At 28.5% G+C, this 14002-nt stretch overlaps 3 protein-coding genes across 3 annotated transcripts; 1 reads left to right on the top strand and 2 right to left on the bottom strand.

The window, feature by feature from the left end:
- Positions 1 to 1352: 1352 nt before the first annotated feature.
- On the bottom strand, positions 1353 to 3897 carry LOC130669010 (ER membrane protein complex subunit 4). Its single transcript, XM_057471652.1, has 3 exons — positions 3688 to 3897; positions 3320 to 3591; positions 1353 to 1764 (listed from the first exon to the last, which is right to left on the bottom strand). The coding sequence occupies exons 1-3, from the start codon at positions 3747 to 3749 to the stop codon at positions 1568 to 1570; spliced, it is 531 nt and encodes a 176-aa protein (XP_057327635.1). The 5' UTR covers positions 3750 to 3897; the 3' UTR covers positions 1353 to 1567.
- Positions 3898 to 3998: 101 nt separating this feature from the next.
- Positions 3999 to 6875, top strand: LOC130669007 (tubulin-folding cofactor B-like). Its single transcript, XM_057471642.1, has 7 exons — positions 3999 to 4137; positions 4209 to 4339; positions 4433 to 4576; positions 5742 to 5829; positions 6012 to 6203; positions 6461 to 6533; positions 6611 to 6875. The coding sequence occupies exons 2-7, from the start codon at positions 4223 to 4225 to the stop codon at positions 6726 to 6728; spliced, it is 732 nt and encodes a 243-aa protein (XP_057327625.1). The 5' UTR covers positions 3999 to 4137; positions 4209 to 4222; the 3' UTR covers positions 6729 to 6875.
- Positions 6876 to 6933: 58 nt separating this feature from the next.
- On the bottom strand, positions 6934 to 13744 carry LOC130669005 (pleiotropic regulator 1). Its single transcript, XM_057471640.1, has 8 exons — positions 13574 to 13744; positions 13328 to 13434; positions 11804 to 11925; positions 11465 to 11733; positions 10933 to 11396; positions 9630 to 9809; positions 7350 to 7503; positions 6934 to 7228 (listed from the first exon to the last, which is right to left on the bottom strand). The coding sequence occupies exons 1-8, from the start codon at positions 13577 to 13579 to the stop codon at positions 7169 to 7171; spliced, it is 1362 nt and encodes a 453-aa protein (XP_057327623.1). The 5' UTR covers positions 13580 to 13744; the 3' UTR covers positions 6934 to 7168.
- Between the last annotated feature and the right edge of the window lie 258 nt (positions 13745 to 14002).

Here is a 14002-nt window from a genome sequence, read left to right as displayed (position 1 = left end):
TCAGTCCAATGCCGTGAATTAACGCGTAAATTGTGAATGTTTTCATTCAGCGGGTAGAAACAAACTTGTTCCGTCCCTTGGGAACAAACAAATAATGTCTCTGCTCGCTGACTGAAAGCTTTCGCAATTTAAACTCTAATTCTTATCATTTGTTGGTAGCACGACTTGTAGTTCGAGGATAAAATATCCGAATACAAATTATCCGATAGACAAAATATCCCCGGACTAAATATTCAAGAGACAAAAATTCGTGACAAAATATCCTGTCGATAAATCTTATTCAGAAAAATATATTTTAAGTGAAAAAATAATTAATGGCTTTCGATAAACGGGTACCGTACCATTCCAAGCATATATATTGATCTATTTTTAATATCACACACTCAGATTTTATGTGCAAATATATTAAACATTTCTTATAAAAGGGTACTGTACAATTTATATGAAAAGTATTTATATTATAAGATATTCTGTCGGGGATATTTTATCTATCGAGTATTTAGTCCGGGGGTATTTTGTCTGTCGGATAAAATGTATTCGGATATTTTGTCTTCGGATAATAAGTGACGGTACCCATTTGTTTAATACACAGAAAAAAAGAATTTCTTGGCGTAAGAAATATTTTGCTTTATAAATTGAAGACTAAAATTTTCTTAGGACTAGAAAAAATTTATTGGTGCAATAATTTTTTTATCGCCTCAAAAAATTTTTTCTTGCTCCAATAAAATTTTTGTTTTCAATTTATAATGCAAAAAATTTATTGAGACAAGTAAAAATTTTATTGGGACGAGTAAAAATTTTTTGCGTCAAGAAATACTTTTTTCTGTGCAGTAATTTCAGAGCATTAATTTTATTTACGTAAATGACAGTTCTGACTGTGATTAAGTTTTATAAAAATTCGTGTCAATAATAAATAGTATTTATAGTTTCTGCTTAATTATAAATTCCAAATGACAGTTTACGCTTACGCTAATAGTTGGTCTTAAATTAACTTGTTTCTGACTGGTTACTGACACTGAAACTTTAAATTCCAATGCAGGTAATCATGAAAAATCTAGTGTAACTCAGGATGAAACACGATTTCACTGCGGGTGATGTCAGCCAACTACACCCTGGTCTGAAATCCTTTTGTTTCATTCATTGTCACACAATCTACTAAATGTTGCTATAGTTCTAAAAATATTTATTTTAAAAAATTATTTCATTTAATTTTAGGTTCCAAGAGTGGACGAGCCATCAAAAATTCTAGAAAGGATACGAGAATTTGCTGACGACCATAAAAAAAAATAAGATAAAATGAATAATAATCGATCACTGTACATACAATAATTTTTTTCTTTGTTTTTCAATTATTTCTTTTTATTTTTTTTGAAATATAAATTTGCCCGAAATAATTCGGTAGATACAAATCTATTGATTTATTATAATTTAATTTTTTGTAATGATAGACTGTTGAATAGTAAAACATTTACATTTATTGATGAATTAAGTTGTTCTGTAATTATTTAATTGATAGAGATAATTAAAAATGTTATTTATTCATTTATTAATTTATTTAAATAGTTAATTATGCATAAATAAAACCACCACCAGAGTATTCAAGTCTTGCTTGTGGTTCAACGAATGCTAGCCAGTCTGATGCATGTGTAGGCAGTAGACCCATTGATTGACACTTATAAAGTGCTAAGCCGATATTAACTAATTGTCCTAATAAAAATACAAATTTTTGGGGATATGCATTCGTTCCTTCAATTACTTTGAATGCTGAAAAAAAAAAATAAACAAAATTATTCATCATTGTGTAAAATCTTATTATTTTATACCTTAGATCTTATTTTATTGCTCCATTATTATTTATAATTTAAATCTTGTATTTTTATTTACTTATCAATAACCATTTTTGTTAAAAAAAAAGACGGTTATGCGCGTTTTCATCCCCCGGCAAAAGGTCCCAAACCGTTCCGAATAGAAGGCCCCAGGATCAACCATCAGGGGATCAATTGTCCAGGGGATATTCTGTCCGGGGACCAAAACGCGCGCAACCAAAAAGACAATTCAAGTATAATAAATAATTTAAAAAATTGTTAACATAAATATACAGAAGTAGGCCACCTAATTTTGTCCTATGGAATTTTTTTTTCAATGACTTATTGAAAAGTTGATTCAACTAATATTTTTTAGCCAGTAGCCAGCCGGTCATATACTTTAACATTAGCTCAAAATATATATAGATATAATTTAACATGAGGTGGCTGGCTACTTGTTTGGGGCTGGGTACTGGTGCTCTTACCCCACTGATTTAAGAATTTTCTAAAAGTTCATTTTTTAATTTTCTTGTTAACAGAATTTTATTTTATTATTTTAAAATCTTAGAAATAGTTAGTTGTCTGCCAATTTTACTGTCATAACTTTTGAACCAATCTCTTATTAAAAGAAACGATTTAAAACGATTAGAAAAAAAAAAAATTTATAATACTTTGCAATGCTTTTGAATACTTTTGAATCGCCCTTCTTATGATGTACTTGAAGATCGGAACGTTTTTCGCGCAACGAGAATAAAAAAAATTTGTAATTCGACTTCTTAAGGAGTAGTTCCTGAGGCTGGGAGTGGCCTAAGATTTTGGGCTGACATACCAGCATCTATTTCCGAAACATTTCGGAAATCTAGTCATCCAGTAGATTTTTTACTGTCCAATTTTTTTTTCGTTGCGCAAAAAACGTTCCGATCTTCAGGTATATTTCTTATAGGCATTTAACATTGCAAATCGTTTCTTTTAATCAGGGATAGTATTTTTGGAACCTACTCGACAAATTACGATGGGCTATGACGAAATTCTTTGGAAATCCCATCATAAGGACAAATGCAATAAAATGATTTATATGAAATCTAATGATCCTGAAGTTAACAGACAGTTAAGAATTTTCGAATTTTTGTTTTAACAATTTAATTTTAAAAAAAAATAAAAAGAAAATTTTAAAAACTACATGTGCAATTTTTTCAAATATTTTTTTTTTTATAATTTATTGTTTAAAAAAAAATCCAAAAATTATTAGACGCCGGCTAATTTCAGTGTCATGAAATCTACTAAAAATATTTTTCGAGGCACTCAAGTAACTGAACTCTACTTCTAAACATGAACCTAGCTCATGTACAAGTTTAATTATTAAGTAGCATTAGATTTAAATTATAAACAATTGTAATTTGGAGCAGAGCTGTGCCAATTATTTTTTTAAAAATACAGCTCTGTGGTCTGCTCCATTACATTCATCAATAAAAATGAAATATTAATAATAATTATAATAAAATAAATAAACTTACTTGGTTGCAATGTAAATAATGCTTTTACTGGCCTAATAATAAGCATTCCAACCATCATAATTGGAAATATTGATATAGAATTACCCGCCATAAACATAATAAACAAATTCATGGGCACTTGTTTCAATGGTCCTAGTGCTAAATCCCATGATTTCTTGATTATCAAATGATTTGAATCATTTTCACGTAAATTTTCCATACTATGATACAATGCACCTCCAGAATTATAACCTGGTGGGTTCGGTAAATCAGCATTTTTATCCGATTTATTTCTACAAAAAATTAAAATTAAAATTACACATATTATTTACTAAATACTTATATATATTAATGAAAATTTATAAAACTTATATATATATAATACATACTTATGAGCAAAATCTAAATTCCATTTAAACTTTTTCGGATTTTGTTTTGATGACGACGACATTTCTATTTATATTTATTTATTATTTTTATATTAACTACTAATTGGTTTATTTATTACTATATATTAATTTTTATATTTATGTATAACAATATATATATATTTAAAAAAATATATATTCATCTGCAATTGACCATTACAATTTTGTTAAAAAGTAAATTAGGTATGAGTGTGTAGGGATTAAAATGTATGTCGCTCGATAATTGATTATGTTCACTTGGTTTATATATTTTATATATATTTGTATAGCCTTTAAAAGTATACGTGTGAATAAATATACTACATACAAATTAGTAACATTTTTATCAATGAGAGGCAGCACTTGGTAGTCAACCAAAAAAAGTTTTTGACGTTTCTCTGGATCATTAAAAAAAAATTTAATTTTTTAATTGTAAGTTAATGTTTGTATATTAATTATAATTATATTTATTATAAATAATTGATAATAATTTATTTTATCAGATAATATTTAAAAAATGGCTGAATATTCTGTAGTAACGTCAGATTTTGTAAATGTCAGCATCACAACTTCTGGACAACAGAATTGCATTGAAAGGAGATTTCAAAAAGGAATAACTATTGATGATTTAAAGGTAAAATTATAAATTTTTATTTTTTCAAATGTCTATGAGAAATTTATAATTAACGAGTATATATTTATTTATAATTTGTGTTTTTTTATTCAGGGAAAATTGGAATTGCTGACCGGTGGGAACCGGTCTACGATGCAATTGGAGGTCTTTGATAAAAATAATAAACTTATTTGTAGTCCTAATGAAGGATCACGTCTTTTAGGATCCTATCATATTGATGATGGGATGATTCTACATGTAAGAAATTTTTTTTTTAATTATTTGAAAAGTTGGTGATTATGCCGCTTAAGTTTTATGATACTGAAGTTAGCAGACGCCTGAAAGTTTTTGAATTTTTTTAAAAACGATCAACTATAAAAAAAAAATATTTTGAAAAATTGCACCTATAGTTTATTAAATTTTCTACATGTGTATATTTTTAGTTTTTTTTCTTTTTGTAATTTATTTGTTGAAAAAAAAATCCGAAAATTTATAAATGTCTGCTAACTTCAGTATCATTAAGTTTTTCTTTTTTTATTTTATTTGTCTTTATTACATATATATTAGGGTGGTCGTTAAAAATTAAATTTTCTCAGGCGCCCCATTAAAAGCTTCTTTTTAGTGAAAAAATTCGTGGGGAATCTTTTTTTTTTCGTTTTAAGTAAAAAGAACACGTGCCGCAGGACGATCCAAGTTCATTTTTCGATACAATCGCGGTTTTTTTTAAATATCTCATGAAATATGCAGATTAAAGGAAAACATTATAGAAACAATTTTGTAGGAAATTAAATGCTTAACAAAAAAGGTCATATTCATTTTTTTTATAAAATGTGTATTTATGAAGATATTCAAAAAAAACTTTTTTTAGATCAGATGAATTTAGCGTTTTAAGGATTACAAATTTTGAAAATAACATTTTTCTAAGTATATAGAAACTGTAACAAGCATTAATAATTGATATTTTACGAGTTACGAAGTTGTCTACATTTAAGAAAAAACGTTATTTTTAACATTCGTTATCCTTAAAATGCCCAATTGATAAGATCTACAAAAGTTTTTTCAAATATCTTCATAAATACACGTTTTATGAAAAAAATGAACATGACTTTTTTTGTCAAGAATTTAATTTCCTACGAAATTGTTCTTATGATTTTTTCCTTTAATCTGTATATTTCATGAGATATTTAAAAAAAACCGCGATTGTATCGAAAATTGAACTTTGATCGTCTTGCGGCACGTGTTCTTTTTACTTAAAACGAAAAAACCAAATTCGCCAAGTATTTTTTTACTAAAAAGAAGCTTTTTATGGGGCGCCTGAGAAAATTCAATTTTTAACGACCACCCTATTATAAATAATTCAATTAACAATAATTCAATGTAAAATTCCTAATAATTAATTAATTTATAAAATATTAATCAATAGGTTACTGATAATTTTATGCGAATTGATGATGAGTTGTCAAGTGTCCCAAAGTTTGAAATATCTGATGATGATTATTCAAAAAGACCTGGTGAGTCCTATCCCTGATTAAAGAAAATGATTTACCCAATGATAAATGAATATCTATATAGTATTGAAATTTAATTGTTTTTAATTATTTTGAATCATTTTTTTAAATTAAGGATTATTTAAAATTATGCGATTAAATTACTGTCAACTTTAAAGTATGTAATTTTAATTTTCATTTTGCAGATACTGTAAAAGCATTTTTGGCTAAAAACAAATTAGGAAAGTATAATGAAGAAGAAACGAAAAAGAAAGAAGAGGATAAAAAACGTGAAGAAGAATCAGAAATTGAGTGGACGAAAAATTTTAAACCAGGCGATCGTTGTGAAATAAGTGTACCGTCACAACCAAAACGACGCGGTACAATTATGTATGTTGGTAAGTATTTGATTTATTATTTACCCGGATTAAAAACTCCAATCAAACCCGATTGAAACTTAATCGGATTTCTATTAGATTCAATCGGAAAATAATAATTTCTTTTTCCGATTAAAACTGATTGAAAGAATCGAAAATTTTTTATTGAATTCGATTAGAATTTCCCGATCGAATTCAAACCAAGTTTCTTATCTGAGTATGTAATTAATTAGTGAACTTCTACGTTATTTATTATTAATTGGCAATAAAAATTACAGGCAAAACGGATTTCAAAGAAGGTCTTTGGGTTGGTGTCAAGTATGACGAACCACTTGGAAAGAATGATGGATCGTAAGTGTTTATATTTTTATCCGAGTGGTAGAACAGTTGGAGATAAAATTTTTTTACTGATCAATTTTCTATTTCAGAGTAAATGGAAAAAGATATTTTGAATGCCCTCCTAAATACGGTGGGTTTGTTAAACCTCTTAATGTGAAAAAAGGAGATTTCCCAGAGGAAGACTATGATTTAAATGAAGAAATATAAATATTTTAAGACTTCTTTTATACTACTAAAATTATTTTTTATATTTGTAGCAAAACAATTGTTATAAGTATATAAATAAATGATCAAAGAGATTGCTTTTTTAAAATAAAATAATTAAACGCATTTTTAATATAAAAAAAAAATTGCTTTAGATATATTATTTTTTTTAAATGTATACATGTATAAGTTATTATATAACTTAAAATTAAAATTTTTTACATAGTATGATCACTGATTTATTAAATAATAAAATAAATCTTTTAAAGTCCAGTCGATTAAAAATAAAAATAATATTAATTTATAAATTTATAAATTCATGATTTAAAATAAATAAATACTCTTAAAAAATAAATTTAAATAATTGACTACAATAAAGTTGTAAAAACTTTTTTTTTTAAATAGTACGTGAAGTATATATATGATAATACATGACGTGATTTTTAATATTTTCGCCTTTTGATTATTTCCGGCTTCCAATTGACAGGATGACTCTCTTCCGTCTACAAAAAAAAAAAAACACCATTACAATAAATAGTTTTAATAAAATTTTCTGAGTATTATAATTTTTTAATTACGTGGAAAATCTGATTATGTAAAATATTAAAATTAATGAAGACTTACAGCTTCGTCATCCTCTTTATAAACTTTTATAGTTTTATCAGCCTCAGTTGTAATTAATCTAGACCCAGACATATCAAATGTAGCACTAAAAATACCAGCTTCACTATCCATAGATCCAGGTTGAACGGGTGCATGTAAACGTTGGAAATTGTACCTATAAAATAAGTTTTGAATTATTAAACAATTAATAATTTAAAAAACTATAAATAACCCAAGTAGCACGTTCTCGTATGACTCAAAATTTTCCCGCTTAAAATTCTAAATTAACTATTTTTTTTACTATCAAAATCCTAAAAGTTTCAAAAAAGTTCAACTTGAAGTTCTAATCTGTCTCAAATTTAGAAGTTCTAAGTTTCAAACTTCTTTCGAAATCTTTCCAGAACCCAAGTAGCACACAACTGCTTGGTGTTTACGTACCAAAATGTTGAACAAACAATTAGAAATTTATGTTAACAAACATTATCTGTCTAAAAGACTTAACACAAGTAACAACAAAAAGTAAATTACAAATAATTTTCAAATAAGTCCATTACTTATAAGTCAATTAAAATGAAGATTTTAATTATTATTCAAAAATCAAACATGCATTTTTGAATGTAAGTTCATTTTGACATACATTTGAAGTATTTATCGTTAAAAAATTTTAAATTCTATTTAGAGAGTGAAAAAAAATTAAAAACTACCCTCAAAATCACTTTTTTGAAAATATCTCGAAAAAACAAAAAGAAAAAGACATGGAAAAAAGTCTTAAACAATTTATTCCTCCCTCTAAATAGCATTCAATATTTTTTAACTATAAATACTTCAAATGTACATCAAAATAAACTTTTATTCAAAAATGCAGACTTGCTTTTTGAATTGTAATTTAACCCTTCGTCCGTCACGCAATAAGCGCAGCGCCGCAATTTTGATTAAAAAAGGAAATAAGTCTTTTGAAATTTTATGAGTTCTTTTGGTATATTTTTTAGTATCAAATGAATTAATGATAATTATTTTCCCTTATATAAATATTTATAAAGTAATTTTTTTTGTTGGAAAACAGAAAACGCGGCGATTTGCTGCTGTCGTGAGTAAACTTGGGTTTTTTTCCTAAAACAAAATTTTTATTTTAGTAGAAAGATTCTAGGAAAAAATTACAATTGTCTAGTCATATAAGCTTATGTGTGTTTGAACTGTGAAAAATCATAGGGGGTGGCACCACGCGATGAACGAAGGGCAAAATCTTTACTTTACTGGACTGAAGCTCTTCAATAAAATTAATACTTAAATTTACAATTTTTTCTATAAACAGTAAAAGATAAAATAGAAGCTTCCAGTGACAATTGCGTATGAGTCATAGTTAGCAAGTATTTTATTTAAAATGCTCATAAAAAATTTTTTTTAAATAAATTTAGTATTATATTAGTAGTATAGTAATAATTAAAACTTCAATCATCTATTTAAATGGATATTGTTGCTGATTTTAATGGTTATTATCTGCCAAATGGAACCTTCCATATAAAAGAATTTAGTTTTCGTAGTGTGCTACCAAACAAACGAGGTGATTACGAGGTATTACATAACGTAGTGACACCTCCGATTATCAGTGAACAATCTTACAATTCTGGTGAAGATTTAAAAAAAAATTATAAATTATATTATGACACATACGGCATACCCTGGAATGCGGGACTTACTAATTGCCAATTTATGAGAACAATTTTAGATTTAAATTTAAGAAGTGCAAGTTGCATTTATGTTAGAAATTCGGATGTTCAAAATTTATTATATATTTTAAGTGAAGAAAATTTGAATATTGTGTGTCTGTATGACTACGATTATAAAGTTGATCCAGTGATGCAAACACATTGTGTTCATCATGATCATCCTGACCGTAATAATTGTGCTGATGACAATGCTATCGGCATGGTCAATTGGTTACAACATACTAAACTTTATTTACCGGAAGTGCGCAATAAATATCACGAATCGAAAGCTAAATTATTACAATATAACTTAGAATATAAATCGGAAGTTAATGTTACTGATGAACCTCCAAGCAAAAGAAAAAAATTTTAATGAAGATTTATAATAATTAAAAAATTTTAAGATTTTAATTAAAAAAATATAAGAATCCGCTAAAAAATATTTTCAAATTAATTATTTAAAATGCAGTAAAAAAAATTATTCCTGATGTTTAAATGAATGATCAAAAATTAAAAATTAATTAAAAAAAAAAAAACACTTTTTTTTTTAATTTAAAAAAATTATGACTAGAGTAAGAAAATAAATTTAAATTACCCAGTTCTGAAATCCCACATGTACATTGTTCCGTTATCAGCACCGGAAACTAAGACACCGTCAGCATTGATAGCCAAACAATTGACAATTGCATTGTGTCCAGATAAATTTTGTATAAATTTACCCTCTGGACATTTCCATTCTTTAATATTATCTGGAGATGCTGATGCAAACATATTTCTACAGCACAAAATAATAATGAATTAATAGTATATTGGGTGACAAGGGATGAAACAAAATGATTTCAGACCAGGGTGTAGTTGGCTGACATCACCCGCAGTGAAATCGTGTTTCATCCTGAGTTACACACTAGATTCTTCATGATTACCTGCATTGGAACTTCAAGTTTCAGTGTCAGTAACCAGTCAGAAACAAGTTAATTTAAGACCAACTATTAGCGTAAGCGTAAATTGTCATTTGGAATTTATAATTAAGCAGAAACTATAAATACTATTTATTATTGACACTAATTTTTATAAAACTTAATCACAGTCAGAACTGTCATTTACGTAAATAAAATTAATGGTCTGAAATTACTGCACAGAAAAAAGTATTTCTTGACGCAAAAAATTTTTACTCGCCCCAATAAAATTTTTACTTGTCTCAATAAATTTTTTGCATTATAAATTGAAAACAAAAATTTTATTGGAGCAAGAAAAAATTTTTTGAGGCGATAAAAAAATTATTGCGCCAATAAATTTTTTCTAGTCCTAAGAAAATTTCAGTCTTTAATTTATAATGCAAAATATTTCTTACGCCAAGAGATCCTTTTTTTCTGTGTATTAAACAAGTGACAAGTATCAGAGTTTAAATTACGAAAGCCTTCGGTCAGCGGGCAGACACATTATTTGTTTGTTCCCAAGGGACGAAACAAGTTTGTTTCTGCCCGCTGACTGGACATTCACAATTGACGCGTTTGCTGATATTAATTCACGGCAATGGACTGAAATTCGCTTTTTTCGACTGGCTCTAAAGACACTGAAACTTTAAATTTCGATACTGGTATCATGAGTTAGTATATTACACACCTAGGAAGGAAAGTAGGACATCCCAACCTACGTGTATAACCGCCTCAAGCCCGCGGATCGGGACGTCCTATCTTCCTCCTTGTGTATACAATTTTTCACCAGACCTACACCTGAAAGTTTAAATTTTTGCCTTGGAATGTTTGCGGGAAGAATGACACGCGCTAATTTTTATCGTTTTCTCATAAAAAACAAGAACGAATTTCTTCCCTCTAAACAAGGCAGGAATGTAAACTTCCGGCGCAGGCATGGTGAAAAATAATTTACAAGAAACTTACAGCATTGGATGGAAACAAACAGAGCGAACACTTTTTTTATGATTAGTCAAAGTCGCTCGAGATTTGCCAGCAGCTAGATCCCACAATCTAATAGTACAATCATGACTTCCAGTGATAATCTGAGGCTCGGCAGCTTGACTGATAACACTAGCCACTGTATTAGTATGTCCAGTGAAAGTATGGACATTAGCTTTAGTCCTCATGTCCCAAACTCTTGCAGTAGCATCCCGACCGGCAGTTGCCAGTACGTCAATAGTCGGATGAAGTGCCATGCTGTATACTGCTGACAGATGTCCATGATAATGTCTTATTACTTTATTGTACTCCAAATCCCAGCATTTAACTTGTCTATCTTCTCCACACGAGAATAAGTACGGATGTCTATGAGAAAACGCAAGACCTCTTACACTACTAATGTGTCCAGTTAACGAGACTTTTAATTTACCACTTGCTAGATCCCAAATCTATCAAAAAAAAATTACAAATTTGTAAATGATAATAAATAAATTACTTTTAAAAATTAAACACTTACTTTTATAACTCGATCAGCAGAACCTGTAGCAAACCATTCATTCCCTGGTTCAACGGCACAACATCTTACCCATCCAAGATGTCCACTGATGACTCTGTATAATTTCCACGGCGGATGCCACTTTGGTTTCAACATAAGAGGAGCTTTTTTAACGGGCATTGACACCGTGTTCGTTGGATTAGAGGCTGCAACAACTGATGTCGGTGTTGTTGCTGGCGTATTAACAGGCACCAAAGACGTACTGCTCTGAGTTCCCACAAATGATTCGTCTAGACAAAAATTATTACATAAATACAAGTCAATAAATTATTCAATAAAATTATTCACATCAACACTCACCACCCGGTGGCGGTGGATCTGCATTTTCATTTAGATTTTTTGGTTTGACAGGTTGGTTCTTAACTTTGTCAACAATGTGCCCATAAGTATCGCGCGCTTTTATTGACTTTTTCTTTCTTTCCCTATGATATTTATAATTAACCCGTGAAAAAAAAATTTTTTCATAATTAATTTAGATCTGGATTTCATCACGAAACTCCGATCGTGACACAAATAAGACTCATCATTAATTTGCTCCAACTTTTCGTCTAGAAAATCCTTAATGATTCTAAAATTGATTGATTCTGTATTTAAAATGGACCTGGGGTAATTGATAGGAAATCGACTGAATTTTTAATGTACTGCCATTTGGTCAAATTTTTGAATTCAAAAACTTTCAATAAATTCGTTTTGTCTAGCAAGTGCTCAAGTAGGACACTTGGCTTTGTTACATATCTATAAAATAGAAGTTTTAAAGCTGTTTTTTAACTTATCAAGGCACCAAAACGTTGACAAAGCGATCAGAAGTTTTTATTACCGAAAAAATATCTGGTTAAAAGACTTGATATAAATGACGACAAATAATTGTCAAATAAGTCATCTAAGCGATTTTTTGATTGAATTGACTTTCTTAGGACGTAAAAAAGAAGACAAATTTCCTATGACTTCTAGGACTAACATCTGTATGTCTTATTTATATAAAAAAACTTGTGTTACATACTGAATAATCCAGTTTCACGAAAAATTACCAGGTGGGTGGCGTTACGGGTCAGTCAACCCCAGGTGCACCCGTTGCTGAGCTCTCTTAAATTTTGAGGTGTTTTGTAAGGTTCGAGAAGTAAAATAAAACATTCAAATTATAAGGTGTATATTTTAAAAATTCAAAATTTGATTAGAACCAATCGGTCTCCGGACACACGTTCGGGGCCTAAGATGTTCATCGGCTGACAGGTTGCTCTGGATTTTCATCCAGAGTACAAGAAAATCGCAACGTCGCATCTCAGGTTACTCTGGTGACCACCATCGTGGTCCGAGTTTCATGCATCGTTATAAGTTTTGTCTTCGGACCGCGATGTAATTCACAGAATTAACTCATCTACTTCAGTTACTCTATTGGATAAAATTTTTCCAACGGAATGACTGATGCTTAATTGTAATAATATAAAATAGACGGGAACATCACACTTGACTTTGAGACAAAAGAAAATTTGTCTTGTCCTTTTAAAAGACATCTACATGACATCTTAAAGTTGTCTCTGTGCTACTTGGGTGAGTATTGATTAGAAAAATAATTTATCACTCCTTTCAAATGAACTTTGGATCCCTTTGATAGAAACTTGATTGTCATAATTTTGACGTAATTAAAGTTCGGGCAAATTCTAGATGAAAGTCATGTTGGTGCCACAAGCTGAGTTCGTGATGGTCTAGATCTAAATTCATTATGAATAAAATTTTTTTTTATGCGGGCAGTACCATTAGTCATTACTGCAATCATTAATAATAACTGACTAATAAGTTTCTGTCATAATTAATATTTTTACTCACAATTCAGGATCAACTGGCGGCAAAAGTCCTTGATTCATAAGAAATGTATCATGTGTTCGTTTCAATGAACGAAACACTAATGTGTGAACTGAATGCCTTTGAACATCCTGTTAAAAACAAACATAAATTATTTATTGATAATATAACAATTATGATAAATACAAACAATTGATTTTTTTTGTTTTAATATATAACAATAACACTGGGACTTATCCATATAACCTATCGAATTTTATTAAAACTTACCATCATAATTATTTTATCGGTCTAATTTTCAAATTTAATATTTAAAAATGTATGTTTTGTAATTTAAAATCAACCCATTTAAAAATATCTGTCAATTAAAATGAGTATTTTGTATTTTAAAAATACCGAAGCAAAAATAATAAAAATGTTTGCTTTAGATTTTGACTGACAGCGAAATTATAGAGGGAGTTTTATATTCATACAATTTTTTTTTTTTTATATTTAAATATTTAATCACTTGCTAATTAATTGTAGATTAAAAAAATATATGACACTGAATTTATCCGAGATCTAAAAATTTTAATAGTTAAGTTAGCGGTCGTCTGATAATTTTTTAAATTTGAAATAATAAATTAAAATGTTTACAAAATAAAAATAAAGAAATGCATATTGAGACAATTCAAAATTCAGTACATGCATTTTTTTAAA

Source organism: Microplitis mediator, chromosome 5 (assembly GCF_029852145.1).
Source record: "Microplitis mediator isolate UGA2020A chromosome 5, iyMicMedi2.1, whole genome shotgun sequence".
Taxonomy (NCBI): domain Eukaryota; kingdom Metazoa; phylum Arthropoda; class Insecta; order Hymenoptera; family Braconidae; genus Microplitis; species Microplitis mediator.
Note: the sequence above shows the minus strand (reverse complement) of the source record. Positions and strands in the feature narration are given on the sequence as shown.

Bases quoted from the DNA above. Each gene is read 5' to 3' on its own strand.
- LOC130669007 (XM_057471642.1), top strand. From the start codon at position 4,223: ATGGCTGAATATTCTGTAGTAACGTCAGATTTTGTAAATGTCAGCATC. The intron at 4,577-5,741 runs GTAAGAAATTTT...ATTAATCAATAG, and splicing joins ATGATGGGATGATTCTACAT to GTTACTGATAATTTTATGCG. The intron at 6,204-6,460 runs GTAAGTATTTGA...TAAAAATTACAG, and splicing joins CGGTACAATTATGTATGTTG to GCAAAACGGATTTCAAAGAA.
- LOC130669005 (XM_057471640.1), bottom strand. The intron at 11,734-11,803 runs GTGAGTGTTGAT...ATTTTTGTCTAG, and splicing joins AGATCCACCGCCACCGGGTG to ACGAATCATTTGTGGGAACT. The intron at 7,504-9,629 runs GTAATTTAAATT...CTTATTTTATAG, and splicing joins ATGTGGGATTTCAGAACTGG to GTACAATTTCCAACGTTTAC.
- LOC130669010 (XM_057471652.1), bottom strand. From the start codon at position 3,749: ATGTCGTCGTCATCAAAACAAAATCCGAAAAAGTTTAAATGGAATTTA. The intron at 3,592-3,687 runs GTATGTATTATA...AATTTTTTGTAG, and splicing joins AATTTAGATTTTGCTCATAA to AAATAAATCGGATAAAAATG. The intron at 1,765-3,319 runs GTAAGTTTATTT...TTTTTTTTTCAG, and splicing joins ATTATTTACATTGCAACCAA to CATTCAAAGTAATTGAAGGA.